Source organism: Zonotrichia leucophrys, chromosome 5 (assembly GCF_028769735.1).
Source record: "Zonotrichia leucophrys gambelii isolate GWCS_2022_RI chromosome 5, RI_Zleu_2.0, whole genome shotgun sequence".
Lineage (NCBI taxonomy): Eukaryota > Metazoa > Chordata > Aves > Passeriformes > Passerellidae > Zonotrichia > Zonotrichia leucophrys.
In genome coordinates this window covers 54,724,207-54,750,532 of record NC_088175.1, presented here as the reverse complement: position 1 = coordinate 54,750,532, position 26,326 = coordinate 54,724,207, and the positions used below count along the sequence as shown (strand labels likewise).

Below are 26,326 nucleotides of genomic sequence, written 5' to 3'. Positions count from 1 at the left end.
CTGAAATGGTGTTCCTTCCTTTCACCCTGGAAAAGCAACCTATTTAAAGGAGTGTGCTTCAACTAGCAGCATGGGAAAACTTTGGGGAAGCTCAGTTTAAAACCCTATGGAAAATGCGATGAATGCGAATAAAAGCTAAAACTTTCATTTTTGATGATGGAATAACAAAGGGAAAATGAGGACTTAGGGGTTAGACTGTGAGAGAATGAGAATTCCCACTTGTTTTTCCTCACGTGGTTTATTTGGAACAAAAGGTTTTGTTTTCATTGGGCGTCCGTGACCAGAGTTGTTGTCATCACCACTTAGTGGAACTCTGTTGTGAGAGTCTGGCAGTGCATGAGTTTGTATGGATGGAAATACAGGTTATGTGCTGAAAATATAAACACCCTTCATGGTCTTTTTGATTTTCACAAGTGTCTAGAGTCTGTTAGATTTTGGGTAACTTCTGCAGCCAATTTCCTACACTACTGGGCAAATCTTACTCTGCTGGCTGTCTGAATGGGGACCTGTGTGGAGCTGAATTCTTCTGCCACATCCCTATGGCATTTTGCAACGGAGTTTGGGAATAAAATGATGGTTTTATTTTTATTTTCTTCTTATTAGTTTCCTTTCAAATGTAATCTGAGAGCAATGGTAGATGCTTTTTGGTACCAACTCAAAGGACAAATTGTCTTTCATTAAATTTAAAGGGGTTTGTCTGCACTGCAGTGTGAACTTTCAACTGAGTAATTCAGAATCATGATGAATGCTAAATAACATGGCAGCATGAATCATTGTTGTTTTTGTTTGGCAGCAGGGAAAACCTTGATGGAATTGCTAAGTGCTTTCAGTTTTCTTCAGATGCTCAGTGTTGGCTGCTGCATTGTTCCTTTGCTCCTCACTGACACACTCCTTTGGCCCAGTGCCTGTCTAATCATTGTTTAATGTTTCAAAAGCTGCCACCTTCTATTTGAAGCAATCTTTTCAAGCAGTACAAATACCAGCAGATTTGCATACAGTAGAAATAGAAATAATTGGAAAAATAAAGTAAAAAACAAAAAAAAGAAATGAGATGTTAACAGCATTAATGTTTTATGAAAGTGAAAAAAAAATCTGCATAGCTATTCAAATTATGGTGAAATTTAAGGAAGCCTCAAGATATTTCTGTGGCTAAGTAGATGATCTATCAGTCTTACAGGCTATGAAATAATTATTTCTTCTGACCTGTTGCTCCTAATCTCAAGCTTTGCTCATGTACATGAAGTGGAAGGCGAACAACAAGGTCTTCTAAAATGCAAAACAAGTTGCAACTCATTTGCCAGCGAATAAACAAGTTGACAACTTGTCTGCCAGCCAATAAACAATGATTTCTGGTTTTTATTACCATGAAAGACTGCAGTGTCAGTACTTGAAAAATGTATTCACATTCCCAAGTCAAATAAGTGACTGTGATTCCCTGCCTTCTAGTGGTATTATTACTGTACAGGCAATGGGTTTGAAACATCTCCCCGTGGTCTGCTTCTTATATGAAATGTCTAGGATTACATTTCAGTGATATTTGTGCACTTGAAACTTCTTTGTGGGTAGTTCATAGGCTTTGACAACCAGTTTGGAGCATGCAAGTGAAACTGAGTAGCACTGGGTCTGGTTTTCTCTCTTCAGGTATCTCTGTTTCCAAAGAAATGGGTTTTTTTCCTTTGCCAATTTCCCCCCTACACAAGTTGATAAAGTGCAAGGAATGTTGAGGCAAAAGTTGTGTGACTGTGTGTATGGTTAATATCTCACAAAGATATTAACCATACAAAGGCAAAATGTATTCCACAATTAGCTTTAATTTTTATAATGCTATTTGTGTTGCACAGTGTTGTGTAAAAGGGCAGGAACTGAATGAAGCTGTTCCATGACAACCTCTGGAATGCCTTGTGTCCAAGAGGGAGACCTGCTAGACTCTGAAAGTTCCTGTTCTTCTAGGGATAAATCTTATGGCATCTGAGCTTAGAGCATTAGTCCAATATGTGAAAATAGACTTTAGGAAAGCTTTTCACCAGAAAAATTCAGCTGTAGCATAGCCAAGAAAAAAAAAAAAAAGGTAAGTTGGTTAAAAGAAAGGGAGACTTTTTTTGACTGAGAAGCAAAGACTTTGTGCAGAATTCCCTTCTCCTGGGGAGCCCAAAGACTGAGTAAGAGCAACAGAAATAGTCAAGGTTATTTTGCCTTTTTTTTTTTTTTTTAAATTTTTTTTTAATTGTCTAGATCTGCACAGTGCTAGAGCTATCTGAAGTATGCAGCGTCTAACATCTGACTTCGGAAATTTTCATTTACTGTGTCTCCATGCTTCAGCAATTACATCTCCCAGAGGAGAACATCACAAAATTATGAAGTTAGAGGAAACCTCAATGACTTGTTAAAAGGAGCATCATCACATGTGGGCACAGAATGATCATATAGATCATAGGAAGAATATTTCAGATTAAATAAGAGAATTTGTACTTTAGTTTTACCTTACAAGCCTGAAAAGACCAGTTGTACACAGTGATACAGAAGTACTTTACAGGTTGCCTGATACTCAGTTGACCCTGAGCAGTATTTTATGTAACTCCAACTAAACTTTCACTGATCTACTCTTCTTCTGAAATTAAATGCCTCTATAACTGTATGCCCCAGTAGGAGCTCTGGCAAGAGTCTGATAGCAGGGAATGTTGGTAGTTCATATTCCTGACAACACATTGAGCATGGGAACTGCTCGGTGTTTCTCTCTCAGATGGAAATAGAGCAGCCTGGAGTACTCTGCAAAGCTCCAAACATCATGTGGGCAGGAGCACTTATGCATGAGCCAGATCAGCAAATCCAGTCCAAAGCAGTCAAAATTACTGCTTTACTGCATGCTGTGGAATGGGATTTTGGTTGGTTTTGCAGATGTGTGCAGTGATAGTCCCTGAGGTGAGAAAGGAGCAATAATTTTAGTGTTCAAGCTTCCATCACAGACAGCTCTTGGTGCTGGTGTGCTGCCTTTCTCAAATGATGCTGAGATTAAACTAAGCATGATACTAAATCTAAAGAAGATTAGATACACGAAAGCTTTCAGTTGAAAATTGTTTTTGAAAACAAAAGGGGAAAAAGGGGGGCTTTTCAACTAAAAAGTTTTAGGGTTTTTTTTACTTTTATTTTTTCTATAACTTTTTTTATCCTTATGTCAGTACTCCATCCTTACCAAATGTCTAAAGCTTTTAAGTTTCATTTCTAATTTGTTGACCAATCTCGAAAGGTGCTGACTCCTAGGACTTAATTTTTCATTAATAGGCTCTTTTTTGTGACCTGGGAAAATATTATCCATAAAGTTGTACGATTAGTCCAGAGAGGATTACCACCAAATGAAGGAAATCCAGTCCCTCAGTGGTGTCAGGTCAGCTCACATAGCCCATCTCCTTGAATTACAAGTGGTTCATCACTGAAAGAGAGTGTTGTCTTCCCAATGGAGGTAACTGGAACCTCTCAGCTCTCAGCAGAAGTTTCAGCTCCTTGGAGCACCCATCTGAGAGCCAACGGAGCCCGCCAGGAAGAGGAATGCAAAACTGAGCCTGACTCGCTTCCAGAGGTCTGTAATTCATACTGCAAGTTCTGCACAGTTTAGACATGGCCAATATTTGTTCTTTTTACCACTGTCTCAATAACACACAAAATTTAGGAAGTATCTAAAATGAAAAACCTTAGGGAAGGTGATTTAATATAATGGTCTGTTAAACTTATCATCGTTTTATGGCCCTGAACTTGAAACAGTGAGAGAAATTACTTAGGTCTAATCAGCTTTCCTTATAATGGAAAGTACCCTAGAAAAATCTGCCTGTTGCTTCAGAGTATGTCAAACTGAGTTTAATCAGCTGTGCATTACTGCATAATAGCTCAATCAGCTTCAGGTCAGCAAGAAAGAAAGTAGAGGAATTTTTTTGTAGAATTATAAAAGAAGATGCATGTTCAATAGTTTGCTTGACTTCCTGGGTTTGGATTATCAAAATTATCAAAGTAACGTGAAAAACAGCAGTGGATGATTTATCTGTCTCAGGATCTTATGCATCAAGACTTGGCTCTGATTGATGACAAAGCATATTTCAAAAAGTGCATGAATTTTTATGGTGTTGTGTGCACCCTGTGGCTTAGAGTTCATATAGAATATTTTCTAGAAAATTCTAAATTCTCTGGATGGACTTTGCTCCACTGCTATTCTGGCTGTCTTTACCCATCCTAACAGAGCAGTAGTGGGGTGATTCATTTAATGTAGCACAATGATCACTTAGCTTATACCAGATACAACCTGAGTTAGCAAATCTGTTATATCTCTTAACTGAAATAAAATCCACCTCTCTGCTGGAGATGGATTTTATTTCAATTAAGTTTCCACACTCAGAAACTTTTAATCACAGCAGGTTTGTCTGGTTATCAGATCCAAGCTTTCTGCAGGTTTAACTCACCCTATCTGCCCATCTCCAGTTGAACTAAGTGGATTTCTGATTCTGGTAATTTTTAAAGGTTTATATCAGTGTGAAACTGCATTTCTCTCTGTGCCATACATACCCATTCCAGAAGGAATTCCTGTGATTTATATAAAATAGCTGTGGCAGGGTAAATGTGTTTCCTCTGCCTTTGAACTGTATTTTTTAAACGTGATGCCACGTGCAGTTACGTGTGTAATCAGTTACTTCTTTAGTGGTTTCCTGTCTCATAAAGACCTATAAAAGCACGAGTAAATATAAAATAAATATGTTTCTATTTTTTAATGGGTCCTTTTAGAAATGGAAGGTCATTCTCTGTGAGTTTTGGATAATTTGATTAAAGATGCTGTTGAAATTGATGAGTAAACTGCCTGCATCATCCTATTACCAGCAGAACCAATGTTGACTAAGCTTCAGCCCAGAAACTCAGTAGCATCCCTAAAGGGGATTAACTAGTGACAGCTGAGAAATACATGAATTATAGAGAATAAATAGCCAGTTTTGAAGGGAATAGTGAACAGATCTTTGGCCGGTCACTGTAGGTACTGTACAGTAATCCTGAGAGTACCTGCATAGGTGCCTGACAGTTCCACATCTGTTTGGTAGGATGAAGCACCACCAGTGCCCTGTCTGGCATTCTTCTGGAAAAAAAATCAGTCAGATTTCTCTGTAAACCTTCTGCAAGACATACTTGAACACGATGCTGATTCCAACTGTTTCATTTCCCCCAGGAGACAAAACTTTGTTTGTGTGAGTGAAGTGCACAGAAGTGCCTGCTGGACGGGACCAGGAGTGCTTGGAATGGGTGAGCCCTCCCAGCACAGGCAGGAGTGACAGCAGGCTGGTGGTGGGGCCATGCAGGATGATTCTGCCTTTCTCTGTAGGAAATAAATGCCTCTCCAATGTCTGCCAAGTCACAGCTCCACTGGGGAAGACTTGAGGAATTATTCTGCTTGCTCAGGTCTGCCCCTGGCATCTGATTCCAGGTTTCTCAATGCGTTTACTTGGCATTTCTTTCAGTAGGCTCTTTTGCTAATGTGCTGTTACTGGCACAGATGCTAAAACGGAAACAAGTCTGGTCAAGAAAATCTCACTTAAAATTTAGTCTCCTTTTTAAAAGTATCTAACCCTTGGAACTGTTCTGTTTTGTGCATTATGGAATGAGCACCTAATCGTGCAGCCAGTTGCATATTTTCTAAGCCTGATTACTTGTGTGATTTGTGTTATTTTGTAAGCTCCCACATGGAAACAGGGAAGTATTCCTAGATTTAGGTGCTATAGGGCAATTAGATGCATAATGGATCCCATCCTCCTTGATGCCATTACATTCAGTGAAATTATTTGTATCATATGGTACCAGAATTCATGAACAATGACTTCAATCTCTTGTCTTCCATAAAGAGAGTAATAATTCATCACAGATTGGATATACACATGGAAAAAAAGTTTACAATCCAGGGAACTGTATGTACTGTGACAACTGTCTGGAATATTTATTAGGCAAGTTACAAATTGCTGTCATCTTATTATTCCTTTTAACATCAAGAATACATTAAATAATCAAAGTAATTTCTTTCTGAAGGGAGTTCAGTGCAAATCACAAGACAATTGTAGACTTTTTGTCTTAGATGGTAGATTAGTTTCATTCTTAATCAGCTGACTGTAGTAAATTTTGATTTTATTTCTTTCAAGTGCTGTAAAATACTTTTCCTTGAATCAGTTGTGTCCTTGGTGGGATTTGATATACTTGATGTTTTTCTAGTTTGGCTTTTAAGACTTAAATTACTTATTTTTCCTTCTTTTATTGAAATTGATAGCTTTATATTCTAACACCTTCCCTGTATTCCTCCTGCAGATTTGTATTTGAAGCGTTTTTTCTCAAACTAGTTCCCTGCTCTTTTTTTGAATGTCTTCAAGTGATTTGGCAGTGAGCAAATTTGGATGGCTTTTCCGTGTTCTGTATGAAAGCTAGTTTTTAAATGTTACTGATGACTGTGTAGGGTTTAGAGCCAGCTCTGTGTCTTGCCAAATCCTTAAAGCTATCATCCCCCTCCAGGCTGCTGCTGTGACTAGCCAGCATTGCCCGTGGGAGGATTCTCTTGCAGCTTGGTGATGGGAGATAGTGTTATCTGTCATTCCATTTCCCCTGTCCCAGGGGCATCCGGAAACACCAGCTTGAAAAGCAAAGTTGCTACAATGACTTTGCCCTCAGAAATATGTTAATATTTATGAATGTTCAAAGGGGCTTGTTACTCAAGAGTAGCTCTTGGTCTTCAGATTTATGAGGAAAAGGTATTCCTGTCAGTGGAGAGTTGCAGAAAGAGTTTTAGGTCTTTTATGCCAGCTTTATGGTTTTATGGCTTATGGCTCTTGTAAGTGGTTAACCTGAAGAAAGTTATTTTTATGGTTTCAAATGCAAACTTAATCACTGTAGGTTTGGGGTTTCTGCTTTTTAACTGTGTCAGACAACAGACTTAGGTATACTGTTAATATATTTGTCTTTATAGTGTGCTTCATTTGATCCATCTATAAGGAGCATGGGAAAATATTTGCTGAGTAAAATTAAAAGGAGATGAGACAAATTTCTGTCAGGATTAATTGTAACAAATTTCTCTTTGTGTTGGGGCAAGAAGAAAGACCTGATGATCTCTCAAAATCCATTTAGTTAAAAACCCCCATTTTTGGGTTTTTAACAGAGGAGCACTAAGGAGAAGTTCATAAACATTCATTGCTTATTCAGGCAGGGATTTCATATTCAAAGAAACCTCTTATAGTTTCTGACCTGCCTTAAGAACATTTCAGAAGCTGTTGTTCCTGTTACAGGGCAGAGTTGCAACCAGCAGTAGAAACTTCTCTCTGTATTTGGTAGGTTTATTTTCATTTTACTGTAAATAATTTCTGACCTCAACTTTTTGTGAGGCCTGGACAAATATGAAAAAATTAATTCTCTGAAAGCCCTTAACAGTCCTGTGAATGTTCTTCTGCCAATAGGCAGAGCTGGAGATACCTTTGGTATCTCTCATGTTGTAATATTCAAAGTATTTGGTCACCATTGACTGTGTCCACGTGAAAAAATGTTTTTGAGATGTACTTTTAAACAGAGATCCCTATTTATGGAAGAAAAGCCATCAGGCTCTGCAATCTGTTTGAATTATGTATGGAGAATTCACATAAAAATGCTCACAGCTTGTTCTTTGCATAACAGCCTGTGGTGCGTAGGATCACCAGATTCCTTCACATTAATGCTTCCTCATTTCCATCTGCAAACAAGTAATTGCAAAGCTCAATTTCTTTATCAAACTGTTGCTGTTGGAAGACTTGTGACACAGAACAGCTACAGCTTGATTGGTATTTATTAACTGTTGTTCCATGGATTTAAAGTGGAAGTGTTTTATAACTTTATTTAGTCACTGGTAGGCAGAGTTTCATAAACGATGAAACAGACTCTGTCCCATTATTTCACAACTGGTGAGCCCATTTGTTCAACTGGATGCTGTAGTGTTTAGTCTCTGCAGGTCTGTGAAAATCAGGAAACTTCTACTCAATGACCTAAGCAAGGGCTATGAAGTGAAGCTTCAGACATCTGTTTCAAAAACCTTGACCTTGCAGTGTCAGAAAAATGTGCTTAATTTCTTGGCAGGGTTTCATTTTACCTAGGAAATTGAAAAAAATATTGTTGTCAAAATCAGATTCTGTAAAATTATGACTGAATGTTGCAAGCTCACAGAAGGGCCAAATCAGACACATTCCTGTATTGCTCTCAAACCATTTACTCGGTGTTGTAATTTCTGTTCTGTGTCTGCCTGTTTATTTTATCAGAAGGCAGGTGTACATCACAAGAAATGAATGTGTCCTCTCCAAGGCAGATGTGAACTGTGTCACAGTGTGTCTGAGGTGAGAAGTGACCCCTGAAGACCTCCTGGTCCCATCCACCTATTCAAAGCTGGGTCAGCTAGAACAAGTCGCCCAAGACCACATCCAGTTAGCTTTCAAAATCTCCAACCGTAGTAATATCTTTCTTACACTAGTTAAAAAGGTTTGAGGTGACTGAAAATTTAAGCCAGAAATACAAGTTTAAAACTTTAAAAAGTGTTGACTGCATTTTGGCATGTAAACATAATCACTTTTGATTTATGAGCCCAGCTGAGCCTCACTGACTGTATTTATTTAATTCAGATGCTGAATAGCTCTCACCAAAGCTGCTCTTGTCATCTTAATTCATAGAATTATTTCTGATGCCCAGATGCTAGGAGTTGTAAAAGTGCCTTCTCTTCAACAATTAAAAGGATTGAGCTCCAGAGCAACCTCTCATACGACTGAAAGACTGTGGTTATTAAAATGCAGATTCAAAGAGAATAGTTAGTAGAATTCTAAGAATGCCATATTGGCATTGAACTGCAGTTACAGAACAGCAGGCCTGAGGTAACTGTGCATGAACTGGCTCAGGGGGTTTGGTGCCATGGCCCAAGGAGCTCAGCCAAGCTGCTCCTGATCCCATGGCCCAAGAAAGAGAAAGGAGACATCAGAAGGTTAGAAAGGAATGAATAATAAAATCTTGTGACTGACCAGAGAGTCTGGCACAGCTGGACCATGATTGGTCGTCAAGTAAAAACAATTCACATGAGACCAATCAAAGATGCACCTGTTGGTAAGCAACCTTCAAACCACATTCCAAGCAATCAGATAATTATTGTTTACATTTTGTTTCTGAGGCCTCTCATCTTCTCAGGAGAAAAATCCTAGTGAAAGGATTTTCATAAAATGTGTCAGTGACAGTTTTGTTCATTACAGTGCAAGTCAAACCCATGGGATCAATGGGTTCCAAAACCAAAGTAGCAGATGGGTGGAGAAAAATAAGGCATTGTTTCATAAGGATAGGTGTTATGTGTGGACACAGCCAAGAGGAAATGGAGATGTAGCTCATCCAACTGCTCATGAATTTTACATATGTTTGATCCCAGCTGGTTCTGGAGGGACTTGTGATTTCTAGTGCATATCAAACATCAGGTTTATTTCACATCATTAGGCAAGGATAGTCTTGATGAGAGCAAAAGAATGGGGGAGATGAATTCATTAGGGAATGGTCACATGAAAACAGTGGTGGTGTGGTTTAGTATTAAAGGGACATTCATGCTTTTGAGTTTTATCCAGGGATAACTAGTACCATGCTCCCTAATTGATGTCTTTAGATTGACTCCCTCTCTGCTAAGATACCACTGATATGTTCTTTGTTTATCCACCTGAAGGGATTAAATAAGGCATGTACAAGATGAACAAATCTTTATTAGGATTTGATACAAAAAACCTTTTCTGAAGCATGATTGCAGCACTACACTTTTAATTAGTTTTCACAAATGCTTCCAATTAACACATACCATGTCAGCTTTTCAGCTACCAAGAAGATTCACTCACATAGCAAATAAAAAAAGCTTTTTTTTTAAGCTTTCATGCGCAGCTTAGCAAAAAGACTGAAAATAATTTCTTGTTAGATGCTGGTAGTCTTTTTGCTTTTCAGAGAGTTATTTGCTTTTGCTGTAGGTTTGAGCTTTTTGTTCTTCTGGATGGTAATAAAAAAAACAGAAAAAAAGAAAAAACCTCACCTGCCATGTTTTTCAAAGAGATGTTAGGAAACTATCTGCTTCTCCTGATTTGTCTGTGGTGAAAGGAACACTGACTAGTCTCCAATTTGTAGTATTTGAACTGTGACCACTTTTTGTTTCCCTCTTCAGGCATTTTGTCATATGCTTATGGCATTTACTGGAGTTACTTATTTTCCTGATTTGAGTTCCCTAATTGGAATTGTAGCATATGGTTCACGTTCTTCACATTATCTGCTATTGTAGCTCAGGTACCAAACCCTGCCAGTTCCTTTGACAGCAGCTCTTCTGAAGAATCTTTAAACCTCTCAGGTAGAAATACTGTGCAGAATGCAAGTGGCTGCATTTGATTTTTTGTTTATGTCAAGCTCCTCTGTGGAAAATGCTGGATTATCTATGTGGTACTGCTATGAAACCAGAAAGTTAGTGCTTAACATGATTTTTTCAAATAATGTTAATTAGTCTTGTTTCCATGAGCAGAACCTTGCTTTAAGCATACTGGATCATATATACAGAAGATATAAGGAAGAAATTAATTACACTTTGTTTAGGCCACTTAACACTCTCAGTGTCTGTAGGATTGCTGTGTTTGCTGTGTAGGGTACAATTTCCACATTTTTAACTTAACATAGAGCAGGTTCAGAAAGTGGGGGTGATGTGAGAGCCTCAGAGTTGGTAGAGCCACATGCCTCGAGGAGCTTCTTGCTATTGCTGTGTGGAATAAATGCTGCTCAGGATGTTTAAGGTTTGGATATTAATTATAACTCTGAGTTTAGTACCCATGGAAGCAACCTCCTCCTGTGACATAAGAATAGAGCTGTACAAACCCTCTGAAGTTAACTGAGATGAATGCTATGTAGGAAAATGAGATCATTACCCAGTCCAAAGTTGTTTTCAATGTAACATATTGCAGTATGCAGACAAGGTAGAGATTTAATGCTCATAGATGGAGGCAATTGAATCGTGGAACTCCATTACAAATTTAGCTGTTCAGGCAGCGTTGTTTTGAAGATGCTAAAGGGTTTGAATGTGAAAAGTCAGGCATTAACTATTCTGAAAAATGTGGATATACTGCAAATCAAACTGCAAATCATTGCAAATAAAATCTAGTGCAAGGAAATTAGCCATTATCTGTGCAAAATCATTATTCACAGTGAAAGGTCAAACAGGATACTGGAAGAATTGAATAGGAGGTAGTTTCAAGCCTTTGGATATCTATAATAAATGGAGTCTGGTAGGTTTTCTGCAAAGATACAGACTACATCACAGCTGGCTGAATGAGATACAGGTAGCACTTAATGCTAACAGTCCTTCATAGAAAGATGTCCTGAAAAAGAAACCCTTTAAATTTCCTAAGTAATATTTTATGTCAATGTCAGGATTCAGAATTTTAAGATGTAAAAAAATAATAATGTCAGTAAAAATTAAGCTGGAAGCTCTTATGGAAGTAATTTAAATTTGCTGCAGTTTATTGAGAAAATGAAGCTATTTGAAAAATGTGGTGGGGGAGGGCCTGGATATGTCCATGTGCATAGTTTTCCACATGAACAATCAGTTTCACACATCTGGAGTTGTCCTTAATGGGCAGTGACTGATGGGTCGCAAGGGTATCTCTGCTTTGGCTATGGATGTTCAAGCCTTGCTTCAGAAGGTAAATTTTGAAGTAAAGAGCTAAAATTAAATTACAAAAAAAAAAAGGAAATAAACTGTCATCTCTCTTGGAGCAACAAGGGGTTTGACTGTTTAATACTGTTTAGGTTTTATTGTATTATTTTTAATAAACAGGTTTTTTCCACTTTTCTCCAAGGAGTTATTTTTTCCCAAACTGGTTGGGCGAGGGGCCGATTGAATCTGCTTTTCTAGAGGAGCCCCTTTGGGGGTTCTCTCCCAAATTTGCCCTGAACCATGACACTGTCTTACTTCAGTACAGTGAAAATGCACTTCTACTGCTTATAATGTAAAAAAAATATTGGCTCTACTGCCAATTGCTTCTGGGGTGCAGGAAGGGCAAGGCTGGTGTGTGCTCTTGTGTGTGCATGTTTTATGTAGGCAAGGTTTCCACCCTGCTGGGAGGCATGCTAACAGCCAGATTAACTTACTTGAGTTTTAAAATAACATTCTCCCACTTAAGCAGGATTTAACCAAACCTTTCCCAGATTGCAATAGGTTGCTAACATCAATGCTGTTCCTGTGTTGAATTGAAAAGGTATGTTGAATTTTAGTTCAAATTACTACCTAGTTTATTTTTAATGCCTAGCCTTTTTGTCTGAAACCATAAGAATTGCTGCGGCTGTCCTTCACGTGTTTCTGATGCAAAAAGGCAGGCCATAAAAAGCAGTTGTAATATAACAATTAGAAATAATGATTGATTATGATTAGGTGCCTACAAAGAAATTTTCTCTAATAACTGGAATAATTTGCAACATGGTGATATATTTAAAGATACAAATTCTATGATACTGTGTTCTTTTAAGACTTGGAGTTCAGGGTTTTTAGGAAGCAGTGGATGATACAGTAGTGTAATAAGCAGTTTTCTTGGAAATCACATGTGCTGGATTTAGAGATTTTCCACAGGTACCAAATAATACCATCCCATTATTGTGTTACTCCTAAGGAGTAAGCAAATATGCTAGGAAAGAAGCAAGACAGAATTTGTTGCTTTAATTTGAAAATGTTCATAGTTGTTTCTTCCAAAAAACTTTTCTATCTGTAGATGGAAACAAACCTTGTGGCTCTTATGGTATTCTAACCAAATAATTTCTAACTTGAATGGAGGATTTACAGGCATAAAAACTACTTGGATTTTATCCATACTTCAAAAATGAGCAGCTGTAACTTCCAAGTTCTTCAAAATGATGTGATTTAAAAGCCATGACTTATGTAGCACAGTAGCTGTCTCCCAAGTTGTCCCAAATGAACTGGGCAGTGTTTCTGAGGTGACATTCCTCAAAGGGTTGTAGTGGAAGTGCACTCTGAAGGCAGATCTTTGCTTGCTTAGAAGGTGATGGGGCAGGTCCTGCTCCTTGCCAGGTGAGCAGGATTTGGTGGCTGTGCAGGTAATAAATAGTGTTTGACAGAATTTTTCAAGACTGTATGATAAAAATAAGAGGATATGTGAGAGCTGACTCCAGTGATGTCATGTGTGATGTTCCATATGAGGCCCCATACATATAAGTGTTTTCTGAGAAGTTCTCATTGACTTCAGTGCCTCCAGTATTTCCCATTTAAAATTTTTAGCTGCAAGGCGTATTACCTTATCTACTCTGCCTGTATTGCCAGAGATGTATTAGCTATTAGCTAACAGATTTCTATGAGAATATTAGAATAACTATTAGAATATTAGCTATTAGAATAACAACCACATTTGCTCAGATTGGGATAATTTCCGTTCATTTTTATTCTCAGAAACATCGTGTGCGACAAACATCTTGTATCTGCAGCTCTGCTGATAGAAAACAAGTCCTTTTTGTGAACCAGTCCCATCTGCTGAGAAGAGCCCTCCTGCCCAGGCAGGCTGTATTTTTCCCTGGTGGATTGGGTGCTGTATTGCTATTGCTGTGTGGATTGCATTATTCTGCAAGCAGCCATTGAAAGGAGAAGATAATAGCAGGTCACACACAACATGATCACTGGTAGCCAAGAAATCAATCTTTCTGGCTTGGAATATGGACAGAACAGTTTGCATCTGATGTCTAGGAATTGTCTGGTACAGTAAGAGTCATTCAGTCAAAATAAAAAACTACCAAATGTAACTCTACTTTTGGGCAAGGTTAAAATAAAGAAAAAGGCACTGTGAAATAGTGTTATTGCTGTCCTGACCCTTGAGAATACTTTCATAGTATAATCAGGTTTTGTGCATATTGGTTTGCTCCCAGGGAAGGGATTGTATGCAACACATATAAAGTTAGATTATAATATCTGATATCAAGTAAGATTTTAATAAAAATCAACATGGTATGCAAGGCTAAGTCCTATTTATTCAAATCAAAGCCTTTTAGTGCTCTGTGTCATTCTTTTAAATAACTATTTAAAAGTGCATATTACTTGGTATTGTTTACTTGGACCTGTTTTTATTAAAGAATTGGATTCCACAGGTCCCCTTCCAGCAAGTATTTGGTGATTGCTTTGTTTCCTCTTCCTTTTACAGTCCTGTTCTCAGAGAGAGGTTTGATCCAGAGAGGAATATTAGCAGCTCTGTTTCATCCCGTTCTAACTGAGTATTTGCATATTCTATTTCTAATGCAACTTTTGTGACTAATTTCCTCAGAATACGCTCCTGAAATAAAGTAGTTGCACTTGGACTAGTGGGTTTTAATTGGCAGGGTGTTTTTTCCTTGTGAATCTATTATCACAACATGAAGTGCCACGCTGTTTCTTGGAATCAGGATTATTTATCAGGATTATTTTATTATTATTATTATTTTCAGGATTATTTATCAAGTTTACAGTAGAGTGAGCAGCTTGTTGCATTTTATGGTTATGAAAGTACAGAGGTTTCTAATGTGCTCTTAAGATTGTTTTTTTCTTGATTTATACAATCTGATCTGGCTCTATTCAGGCATTTAGTTTCTTTTCTGAATAGTGATTTTCCACACACATCCAAGAAATAGTTTAGAATTAAATGCTGTATATTAAAAAAAAAAAAAAAAAGCCATTTGGATTACTGGAGACAGCTGGGACTAGAATGCATTTCTCAAGCACTTCTTTTAACATTTAAAGGTCATTTTACAGATGAATCCAGGAACACTAAGGAGTGAAATGATGAACTCAGAATTTTGGCTGATGCTGTTCCAGCAGTGTGTATTATCAATGTGTCAGCTCTAATGCATGGTCTTGGTGCTTGTTGTGCCTCTCACTCTACAGCCCCCTTCTAAAACTACTGTGTCCAAATACACATCAGAAGTGATTCTTGCATCAGATGTGACAGAAGTATCTGACTTCAGCAGTAATGCCTGTTATTGTGGTCACATTATTTTGGCCATGGTCCATGCAGTAACAGCCCCTAAACAGGAAGCAGTCATGCACTGGGAGCTGGAGTGGGACAGTGTTCCTGATGAGATTAATTCAAGCACCCAGCAATCTGTACATTGAGTGGAGCCATTAAGTTTATATAATTAGCTCTGTGTTTAAAGATCTTTTGAAATTTAAGCACCTTTCTAGGATTCTAGGTGTGGCTCTGAAGGGATAGATGGCAGCCTCTGTCCCTCTGATGTCTGTGTGGCAGCTCCTGCCAAGTCTCTGTTCTGTGTTCAGCTGTGTTTGCATGTTCCACACGTGCACACCTGACTGGCAATCTAAGAAAAGACATGTTGTGCCTTTTTATTAGTCCTGCCTTGCCTCTTAAAGAGCTGGAATGTTCACCTGAGAGGAAATTTGTTTTCTTTTCCTCTCTAAATGCTAGCACTTTCCTTCAGTAAGCCCTGCTCTGTACTCAGAGGTGCGCATGTGAGTCTCCCATTGTTGGTGGGATGGAAGGGCAGTGTTCAGCTCCTTTGGTGCAGTGCATTTCTGTAGACATTAGCAAGATCCCAGATATCAGCTGCCTCTTAATTCTGGCACAGGGATGTGGAAGAGCCCTTGATTCTGCTCTGAATCAGAGTTCTCAGGGCTCCATATGGGCCACAGCTCAAAATGCAGAATTACAGCCTTAGGGAAGTTGTGTGGTGATTATGCACAGCCCTGGGATTTAGGAGATCCAGGTTCTATTCCTCCCCTTCTCCAACTTCTGCTGTCACCTTGGAGATTCATCTGGCATATCAATTTATGTCTCTTTCTTGCAAAGTGTTGGGACACTGCTGCTATAATGTGGGCTTGGTGATCCCTAAGATGGGATGCCCCTTACATGAGTTGAGTGCTGTGAAAACAGATATATACTGAAACAATACTCAATAAATAACAGAAGGGAAGTAAAAGGGACTTACAACCCTTGTAATAAAGACAGAAGATTAGTAGTAACAAAAAATAACAGCTGTAATATTTATTTCTTCTGTATCCCTCTCCTCCATAACAGTGTTGATCTATCAGAGTTTCAAAAAGATAATTTTCATAGTTCTTTGCATACTTTTTTGGGATTTATTAAGACACAGCAATATTTCTATGTAGGACTTAATGATCTGAAGTGTGGCATCCCATTTTCATGGCTGGGATTGGAAATAGATGTCCTTTAGAAAAAAAACCAAAAAAACCTAAGTAGTGAACACGTCTGCTAGATGGTTCATGGAAGAGTTGCTGGCACAGTTTTCTTCTGCAAAGCCTGTTTTTTTGTTGGAAGCTGTTTAATTGCTATTTTGAGGTGGATTTATTTGCTATGTGTTGTCCTTTTGCTGTAGGATACCTAGGACCTTACACAAGGATTCAGTGAAATGCAGAGGGATTGTTTGTGAAGGAGCTGAGAAGGATCAAAGCAGCCCCTATTAAACCCCTTGAAAACTTCCCATTCCTCTGTATAGATTCTCCTGGGCAATTCAAAGGATGTGTGTGTATAGGGGTAAGAGGGGAAATGCATTTCTTTTCCCTGCCTTTACTGTGGCAGAAGGGTGCTGTTCATGTGCTAAAGAAACCCTTGCCTTGTAACCCAAGATGTGAGCTGTAATAGGTTGTTGTAGGCAATTTATCTTAGTAGACCTGAGGAGGTCTGACAGCAGCTGGGACTTGGGCTTGCTGAATGCAAAGGTTGTGACTGTAAAAGTTCATTACACTCTGTCTTTACATGAGAATAGCCTAACTTCTGAGATTAGACAATGCATCTCTGTCAACGGTGCAAGTTAGGTATGGGAGTGGAGGAGAAGGATTCCACTGCTTTTTTGTTTCTGATGTCTGTCCAGATCAATTCCTTGCATCATGTTGGTAATTTCCCCTGGGTGGTTTATCTATTACCAGATAACACAGGGCTATTAAATAGGTGTGCACAGCAGGCCCTCCTTATCTGCTTGAGCCTTGTTACCCTCTGCTGCAGACATTCTCTGCACACATGTGCATTACAAATTACATGCCTCTGTCTGGTTATAAATATTTTCCATTTGGAATTATCTGCTTCTGCTTCACAGATGAGAGGTGATCACTTAAGCATGACAGATAAGGGACCAGAGGTAAGAAAAATAAAAATGATGAAGCACTGAGCTGCATACGAAATAAGTGATGTAATCCACATATCCTATTAGATAAAGTGCAACAAAACAGGTTCTCTTATATGCCTAGCTGCTGCCTTGAATCCAAGTTATTACATGAATTCAGGCTGGTTGCCTACAGAGAGACTTAGGGGGAAGAAAGGAGGGGTTTTGCAGCAAACCTGCTACAACAGGCTTTCTTTATTTGCCAGAAAGTAAGTTAGCTATGTTAATACATGTTAAGGTTGGAAAAGCAGCTCTTCCTGCTCCTAAGACTTAGAGCCAAAAATAATTGGGTAAAGAAGATAGAAAAATCTTGGTTTATAATTAATTGGCTTGTGTGAATTCTGTCTTTTTTGCCAATTTACTGGTCTTTCATGCAGAAGTAAGATGTACCTGATGAGACAGAGGTTTCCAGGGTGGCAGCAGCCCTTGTGGTGGAACAACTTCTTGAACTGTGCCAGGTGGCTGTTTTGCCCTCCTGCAGGGCAGTGGATCCTGTTCTGACCTGCTGCACAGGGAATTCAGGAAGGCTCTGGGATCCTTGCCAGAAGCAAGCTGGCCAGTGGTCTTTTGGCTCCAAATGCAAGCATAAACTCCTCCTGTATTCTTGTAGGTGCTGTAATGATCTGCCTTTAAAAGTGTCCTTTCTGATCCAAGGAAATGTCCAACACTTTCCTTTACCTGGGGACCAGAGTGTGCCTAGGCAGCTCAGTGAACACAGAGATTAAAACATGAATTGGCAGGATTTTACCCCTTTCATATAACACGTCAATCCACTGGTTTTGGCACAATTGTTAATTTAAACCTAGTTCTGTATTGAAAAGTAATTCTTTCCCTTCACAGTAAAAGAAGCCATGTTTGTGCCAAGGGCCAAGGTGGAGAGGGACATGGTAAGTCCCAGGCCTTTGACATGAAAGTAAATATTTCTCTGAAGGAAGAGCACAAGGTTTGCAGAGATGGCAGTAGCAATGCAGCATGCATTGCTGGGCCAGAGTCAGCAGGGAATCTTAGGCTTTAGAAAATGCAGAATGTTATGAGTGTTGTTTTATTTATGTATTTGTTATTTTAGCTCTTTTGGCGAAGCTACAGCTGAGAAAAAGGTCAGTAAAATGCATGTCTCAGCCAAACATAGTGGGGCTTCTTAAACGTGGTTTTTCTGAGAGATGCAAGCTCATTCAAGCGCTCAGAGTGGGAGTATGGCAAAGTATGAAAGTTCCTGAAAGTTAGCCTTGATTAGCTGCTCTTTAAGCTCCTTCTCCATGACTGTGAGGCAGTAATTTGTTATTTGTGGCAAGGCTGTCTGTATTAATTACTTTGAAATTTGAAGTCTGGGGCCAGACCCACAGCTGCTGTAGGACACTGAGGGGCTGAGGCACCTGACAGCACTGGGCATTGAGCCTGCTCACTTCTCAGCTTAGTGGGGACAGAGGCTTACAAAAGGTAGCACACTTCATGCAGCTGGATGAAAAGCATAATCTGTAGATGGTTTTCCATTCTAGAAAATGGAGTGGCTGATGCCTCTGACTCCTCATGCTCCTTTCTCCATCCTGTCTAGTTTCTGCTGATTCCTAAGAAGGCAAAATTGTGTGAATCCTTTCGCACTGCTTTGTCACACTGAGTAGGAGAACTTGACAAACAAAATCTTTGTCAATTTGTTAAAAATAAACAAACAACCTCTTAGAAGAGTTTGAACTTAATTATGTTAATATTAAACATAATTATGGCACACTAATTATATTTTCTACATTTGTGAGGAGAGTTGTGCTGTGCTTTCCAGACATCTGTACCATATAGAGACAGGTGGTAGAGTGCAAGATTTCCAAGTGCCATTTTCCCATTCCATATATGGCTGCTCTTTCATTCCAATTGCAGAGCCTCATTCAGCTTAGTCAAATTGAGTCCTTATATGAGAGATTCTGCACTGAAAGGCTAATGTATCTATCTTTATAAGCCTGTTTGTTTCTATAATTAGACACTGAATCAACAGTGTATTGAAGATGACACATTTGCCTATTCCCTGTCTTCTCTCTATGGTGACATAAAGCTGTGAAGCACAATAATTAATGAAGAAGCCTGTTTATTATTCAGGCAACATATCTTGAAGTGGGAAAAAAAAAAGAACTTGGGTTGAAATGATATTGCTGAAGACCATCAGAGCCATAGCAAATTGCATGAATAGTTCTGGGGGGAGAGTCCCATCATTCAGGCCAGTTGGACTGGGTGCTCTAAAACTGTCAAATACAATTTAACTCAGATTTCTCATGTAAAACTCAGGAAGACATGGAATGCATGGGGAAAAAACTGACTCAGCTCTTTTGCTAAGTCATCTTTAAGTGTTTTCCAAAATTGTGACTTTCTAAACTTTATTAGCATGTCGTCTCTGTCCTGTGGCTGAGTGAAAATAATCCATTTTTTTCACAGTTTTATCTTTTCTTCTGGGAGAACCTGTCCAATAGGTCTTGTAAGACAAAGGGCGCACATAATGCTCTGCTCAGCACTCTGCCTTTGCAGAGCAAAGCTGATCTGTTTTACATAACAAAGGCCCGAAAGTGCCTGACTGCAAACTACTGCTCTGTGTCCTGTGGTGATCCTGAAGCCCAGGGGATGGTTCCTCCATGCTGACTGACCACGGGTAAACCTCCCAGGTTCCCCTGAGATGCTCTCAGGCCATCCACTTCATTTGCAAAGAGCTGCAGTGCAACCAGAAAATCAGAAGTGTGCGCTGCCTAGTGAGTGTCACAGCTCTGATGTGCAGCTGAAGTCACGCTGGTGGCAAGCCAGGGTTTGGGTTCTGTTCCATTTCCATCTCTTTCCATTCTACACCTAGCTATGAAATAGATTTTGTGTTTACTCAAGCTTCTGAAGTCAGTCCACATTAGGAAATGCGTAAAGCAGGAGTAAGAATAGCCCACTTACTGTAGTCGAGTGACTGAGAGAGCAATGACTCTGTCAAGGCTACTGATTTTCGAGTCCTTGATTAGAGCCTGCTTTCCTTTCACATGTTTTATCCTCAGTGGTGATGCTGCATTGTTGTGGCAAATAAAGCCTCTGGTATTGCAAAGCTGTGAGCAGAAAAAAAAAGAATACCAAGAAAAAAGCTTTAATCTTCATGTTTTGATATTCATCCTCTGCAGTGTTGCATTTTGGGAATAGAGACCAGGTTTGTGCTATTTTTAGGTGCATGGAATTACAGTAACATAAATGTCTTCTTTTCAATTTAATGTGCTGTTAGCTAGTGATTGGTTTGATAGTTCTGTGCTTGCTACAAATCTCTGTTAGGGGGTGAGCACTAAGAACACGTAGTTTGGCACAAGCATGAAAGAAATTAATGTGGGGTTTTTTTTACTTCATAAAGGAGAAAAAGTGTATTGATCAATAAGCAGCAAGTCTAATCCAAAATAGAAGAGTGCTCTGTGCTATGTAAGTGGCTCATTTTGTTTATTCCAGGTGATGCAGTCACAGACAAACAAATTGAATAGATATTGGCAATGTAATGTTGAAAATTTTGGGAATATATCCAGTCAATTCCTAAAATACTGCTGCAGTTTAAATGTTGTGATGGCCATGATCAGCAGACTGTTTCTTTTTAATTCTTGTTTTTATGAAAACCTGTGAGCATCAGGATTTTTCTGTGCTATTCTCGGTTCATGCAGAGTTCATTGATTCAAAGGTCCATGGCATGCAGAGTCCTGCAAGGCCTGAGGAACCAGCTGCATCACACCTGGTGGATGTCCAAGAGCCTTTACAAACAGGGATGAACTTCAGGATGAATTTGTACCTGATAAGCTCTGTTGTTCTGTCAGCTCAAGAGAGCACACACCCTCCTCCTTTCCAAGGATGAATGTTTAATACGGCTCATAAAGCGTGCTTGCTTTTAATTTTCTGTGCCATTACCCATTCCAGCATGCTGGTTGTCCAGATCTGTTGGAGATGGCCAGCTCCCAGAGTGAAAGGCTGATTTCTCAGATTCTCAAACTGCCTGGGGCTCGATGGCAGGACACCCCAAAATTCACTTGAGAATGTATCTGGGGGGGTTGTCCAAATGCTTCCTGCACTCAGGCAGGTTTGGTGCTGTTCCTCAGGAGAAGTTAAATGGTTTGCTCAAGTTTTCACAGTCAGCACTAAACTTTAATGCAGATTGGATAATGCCCAGTATAGCATTATAGCCACAGGAACATTATTCTGCATCACAGCAAAGACATTCCTGGTTTTGTGGAGAGATTGAGAATGAAGCGAATTTATTGTCCCAAAGGGAATTCTGAGTGATACCATAATGTAAATAGAACATAGGAATGCTAATAAAGAATAAAGTGATCATTACTTTCAGTTAACAATATTTGTGATCACAATATTTATACTCTACATATTGTATTTTCTCATGCAGTGGTCTTTAAACCAGAGAGATAACAGTTGTGGATCTAAGAGTTATTATATTTTAATTGAGAATGATTCTTCTCTAAAGCTTTTACTGGTCTTTGTTCTAAGAGCAAAAGTTGTTGAACTTTTTAGTCGAGACAGAAACCAGTTGTCAAAGTTTAGAAAGAAAAATGGAAAGAGAAAAATAATGCATTTTATTCTTAGTTCTCTTTTTTCCTTGCAATATTGGTAGAGAAGATTCATGGAAAATACTTAGGCTTTTTATTTTTTTTCCTGGAAATATAGGACAGGTGCTTTGTTTTTTGTTACAGTGAAATAACATGCTCTTATGTAGCTATGACACTTCATTTTGTGGCTTGTTACTGTTAAACAGTGCCAGGATTCTGATGGCAGTCATGTAGGCTAAATAGTTATATCTGAAATTTTTTATTGTTAAATAATTCATGGTCCTTCTCCTTTTTGTTTTCCTCCTTTTAGTTTGCCTCCTTTTAGACTGACTGTTTGAGAATTCTGAGTAGCTGTGTGAAGGCTACTCCTGTTTTACTGAAAGTGTGGTATTCACATTCTCCCAGGATTTTTCCTGGGGAAGGCAGTGAGAAACCTCAGAGAAGAAGAGAAAACAATTCTTATCTCTGCTTGCTGCTCCTGTTTGGAACATGTGGAATGTGTAATGGAGATTGTTTGCCCGAAGTGATTTGTTAGCTGGACACCAGTAAGGGTTGTTTGGATTGCTTGGCCAATTGGGTCAAAGCTGTGTTGTGAGTGTCTCCAGACAGTCATGTGTTTTTCTTTAGCAGCATTTAGTATGTCTTTAGTATAGTTTTAATATGGTATTAGTGTAATATAATACAGCTTAATGCAGCATTTGTTCAGCCCTCTGGAATCATGGAGTGAGAGCACTTTATTCCCCGGATGGGGATCGCTCATCTACGACAGAAAGAACGGATTTTTACCTCTTGTCAAGCTGACATTTCTTGCTAACCCCTAATTCTTCCCCTTCTCCAGAGGAGCTCAAGGAGAAGCTGCAGAAGTATGTTGATGAGGTGAATGCCCACAAGCCTGGTTTCATCAAGGTTGTCCGGCACAGCAAGCAGGAGGGGCTGATCCGCTCGCGGGTCAGCGGCTGGAGAGCAGCCACAGCGCCGGTCGTCGCTCTCTTCGATGCCCACGTGGAATTCAACGTGGGCTGGTATGTGCCTCCTTCCATTTCTCTGACCCAGGGACCTTTTCCAAGCACTGCTGTTAAATGACTGACTGGCATTCCTCTTGCATTTAGAGGGGGAGTTAGAATTCTGAGCTTTTTAATGAAAATTCAGACATAATCATGGACACAAGCAGGAAAAACGTGTTTGTGCTGTGTAATATGATCTCGATACATTTTTATGGTTTGAGTAATCTGCTGATCTAATTACAAGGTAGTTAAATCATATTAGAAAACTGCACATTAAAAATCTTCTCCAGTAATGTAGCCCTTTGCCCATGAGGGTGAATGTATCTTCCTTTCATCAAAAAATATTCTGTATCTTTTACGTTCTGCAGTGTAAACAAAGAAGTGTTATTTTGGCCACTCTGCAAAAGTAAACTTAACTAAAATAAGGTATTTTAACGTGTTCAGTCTGGATTTAATATCTCCCTTGCTCCTTAAGTAAAAGTGATGGTAAAAAGGCAAGAGCTTCTGTCTCTAGGATAGATCTATTATTAACTCTGATCCTGATGTCCTTGATAGTGCTGAGAGCCTGAAGTTTATCATTACTTGGTAGCAAGGGTATAAATGCTCTATGATATGCAGATACTCATTTCTTCCATCCACCAGCTCAAATCAAGGTTAACAACAGGGCATCCTAGAGAATATGTTGCAGTGTATTATTTTGGGGCAAATCCTGCACTGTCAAAACACCATCTCCAAGCAGAAAGGGCTCTGAATGGGTAACAGCTTTAGACTTTGCTCCTTCTGAAAAATACAGCATTAGCTGCTATATTGTTTATTTGGTGGTGTACTAAATAATCTTAAAGGGCTCCTTCCAAACCAAACTACTCCATGATATCCATCAGTGCTATGCTTGCATTGGTGTAATCTTAACAGTGTATTTCTTTTTTTTTTTAGGGCTGAACCAGTGCTCACCAGGATAAAAGAAAACAGAAAAAGAGTAATTTCTCCATCATTCGATAACATTAAGTATGATAATTTTGAAATAGAGGAGTATCCCCTCTCAGCACAAGGGTTTGACTGGGAGCTGTGGTGCAGGTATCTGAACCCTCCTAAGTCCTGGTGGAAACTGGAGAACACAACTGCTCCAATAAGGTAATAAATAACTAGATTACAGTGTCTAAAACTCTCCTGGGTGTGACAGGGGGCAAGTGGGCTCAGCTGTGTGATAGGTTTTACTGACTGTAAACTTTGAATACTTAAATGTCCTTGATGCCTACACAGTCATCAAGAAAACTCTTGTTTTCAGCAGATGTTTTTAAAGGAAACTTTTGTTTTCAGTAGATCTTTTTAAATAGGTTTCCTGCCCAAGTGGAATGGTAGGCAGGGCTGCTCAGCAGCACTCCATTCTCCAAATGTCTTGCCTGCTAATTTAGTGCTTACAGGCCAGAAATGGAATTTTCTTTGCAGTTCCATGATATAAGCAGAGCTGATCTGACAGCTGTATTCTTTCTAATGTTGTCACATAGGTGTACAGCTGTGCTGTGTCCCAGGAGTTAATGTCTGGTCACTGACACTGTGAGCAAAGGCTGTACTGGGTCCTTGCTTTGGGACAGTCTGGGTCTGCACTTTCTTTACTTTCTTACCATGTCCAGAGTGTTGTTAGACTGGTACAGAACAAAACCTTTGTCTCAGGGAGGGGAGAAGTACCCTCTGAACCCACTGAGCAGCTCTGCTGAGATTACAGGCCTTTCTTGTAGACACACATTCATTCCAAGGAGGTCACTGGTACCTGTGCTCCAGCTCCCTGCAGAAAGAAAGTGTGAATGCTGTTTTTGCCTCCTGAAGGCAGAACCTCAAACAGCAGTGGCAGCTATTCTTCATCCAGTAGCTATCTTTGCAGGCAGGCATTTCTCAGGTTCTGTCAGTTTAACACGCTCTGAACTGCACTGACCTATGAACAGAACCTAGAATTGGAAAGCAGGAGATAAAAGTTAACAGGTTTGCCAAAGAGAAATGTAAAAAGTGGTTAATTTCCACATCATTAGAAATAGTTATTGCTGTTAATGAACTCTGTTGACACTATAAAAATGTTCCTGTGAAGACAGGTTGAGAGAGCTTGGGTTGTCCAGCCTGGAGAAGAAAAGGCTGCAGGGAGATTTACAGCACCTTCCAGTACCTAAATGGTGATTCCAAGAAAACTGGTGAGGGACAAAAGTGGGTAGTGACAGGACAAGAGGGAAACAGCTTTAAGCTGACAGAAGGCAGGGTTATGTTAGATATTGAGATGAAATTCTTTTCTGTGAGGGTGGTGAGGCACAGGAACAGGTTGCCAGGGAAGTTGTGGATGTCCCATTCATGGAAGTGTTCAAAGCCAGGCTGAATGGGGCTCTGAGCAACCTCATCTGTTTGAAGATGTACCTGCTCATGGCTGGGGTTTGGAATGAGATGATCTTTAAAGTCCCTTCCAGCCCAAGCCATTCTATTGTGATTAATTATATAAAGTAATTATTATTATTTTTAAAATTAAAAGTAGTGAACCACAAAGTGATGAGTGAATATACTTTTCCATCTTACCCCCAAACTCTGTTCCATATGAGGACTGGGGAGTGAGTGTACTTTATGAATTTCAGGTTTGTTCCCTAGCTCTTTCCCTGGCACATTTTTTAATTCAGTGCAATATGCTGCATGTGTGTGTTGGATAATTAAAACAAACACACCAACAAACAAAGCCATGTGTATTGATGGATGGTTTCTATCGTGCCTCCATTATTCCTTCAGAATTATAGCAAAGGGAAGCAGGTGCACTGAGAAATACTTAAAAACAACAACAAAGGCAAAAGTACCTTATCATAAAAGAAGCATAAGTCTTCTGCTATTTTCTTCATTAATAAATACATCAAAGATGGTCTTTCATTGTTATAAAATGGGTACTATAGCACTTGGAGGCATTAATATATAGATTTCTGTAGAACTGTACAATTTGTGATTAAGACAGCCTATGATCTCTTTGAAAGCAGATGTGTCCACTAGCTGTAGCTTGAGTGTTCTCCATAAAAGCAGGGTGATTTCTTCTGTACTGCTAATTAATATCCTGTCATTACTAGAGTGCCTGATATCAGCATAATAATCTGAAAAGACATATTTATTTCTTGCCATTGTGGATTATAAAGTAGGAGAAGAATGAAAAGAATAAATGACTCTATATCCTTCTCTTCTCATAAGGTGAAATTGTACCCTCTGTGGCTGAACTCTTACCTGATTAAAATTGGCTCTGTATAGTAAAAATTGGTTGGTTCACACCATGACATAAATAGAGTTTACTGATCCAGTAAAGCTATGTGATTTGTTTAGGTTTGGCTCAGGGTAATGGACTAATGTTACGCTATGCTGGTAAAGGCAAGCTTTTCTTGATTCTATATTAAAAAAATTTATCTGGACAGTCCTATTCAAGAAATAATCTCTTTTTTTAGGTAAGCTTACAGACAAAAGTTTTTAGCTCTAGCTGAACCTAGCTGCTGGCTAAACACACAGAGCTGCACATCAGTGGGTATCATTTGCAATTGTCACAGACAAGAGACTTGAGGACTTAGCAAGGACAGAGACTACAGAGAAACAACTGGGGCACCT

The 26,326-nt window shown here is 39.2% G+C and overlaps 1 protein-coding gene across 2 annotated transcripts in view; it reads left to right on the top strand.

The window, feature by feature from the left end:
• Positions 1-26,326, top strand: part of GALNT18 (polypeptide N-acetylgalactosaminyltransferase 18) — a 213,998-nt gene that overhangs the window by 116,427 nt on the left and 71,245 nt on the right. For both annotated transcript variants that reach the window (XM_064715707.1, XM_064715709.1), the window contains exons 5-6: positions 22,555-22,738; positions 23,654-23,851. In XM_064715707.1, the coding sequence (XP_064571777.1) occupies positions 22,555-22,738; positions 23,654-23,851 (382 nt within the window). The remainder of the gene's footprint in view (positions 1-22,554; positions 22,739-23,653; positions 23,852-26,326) is intronic.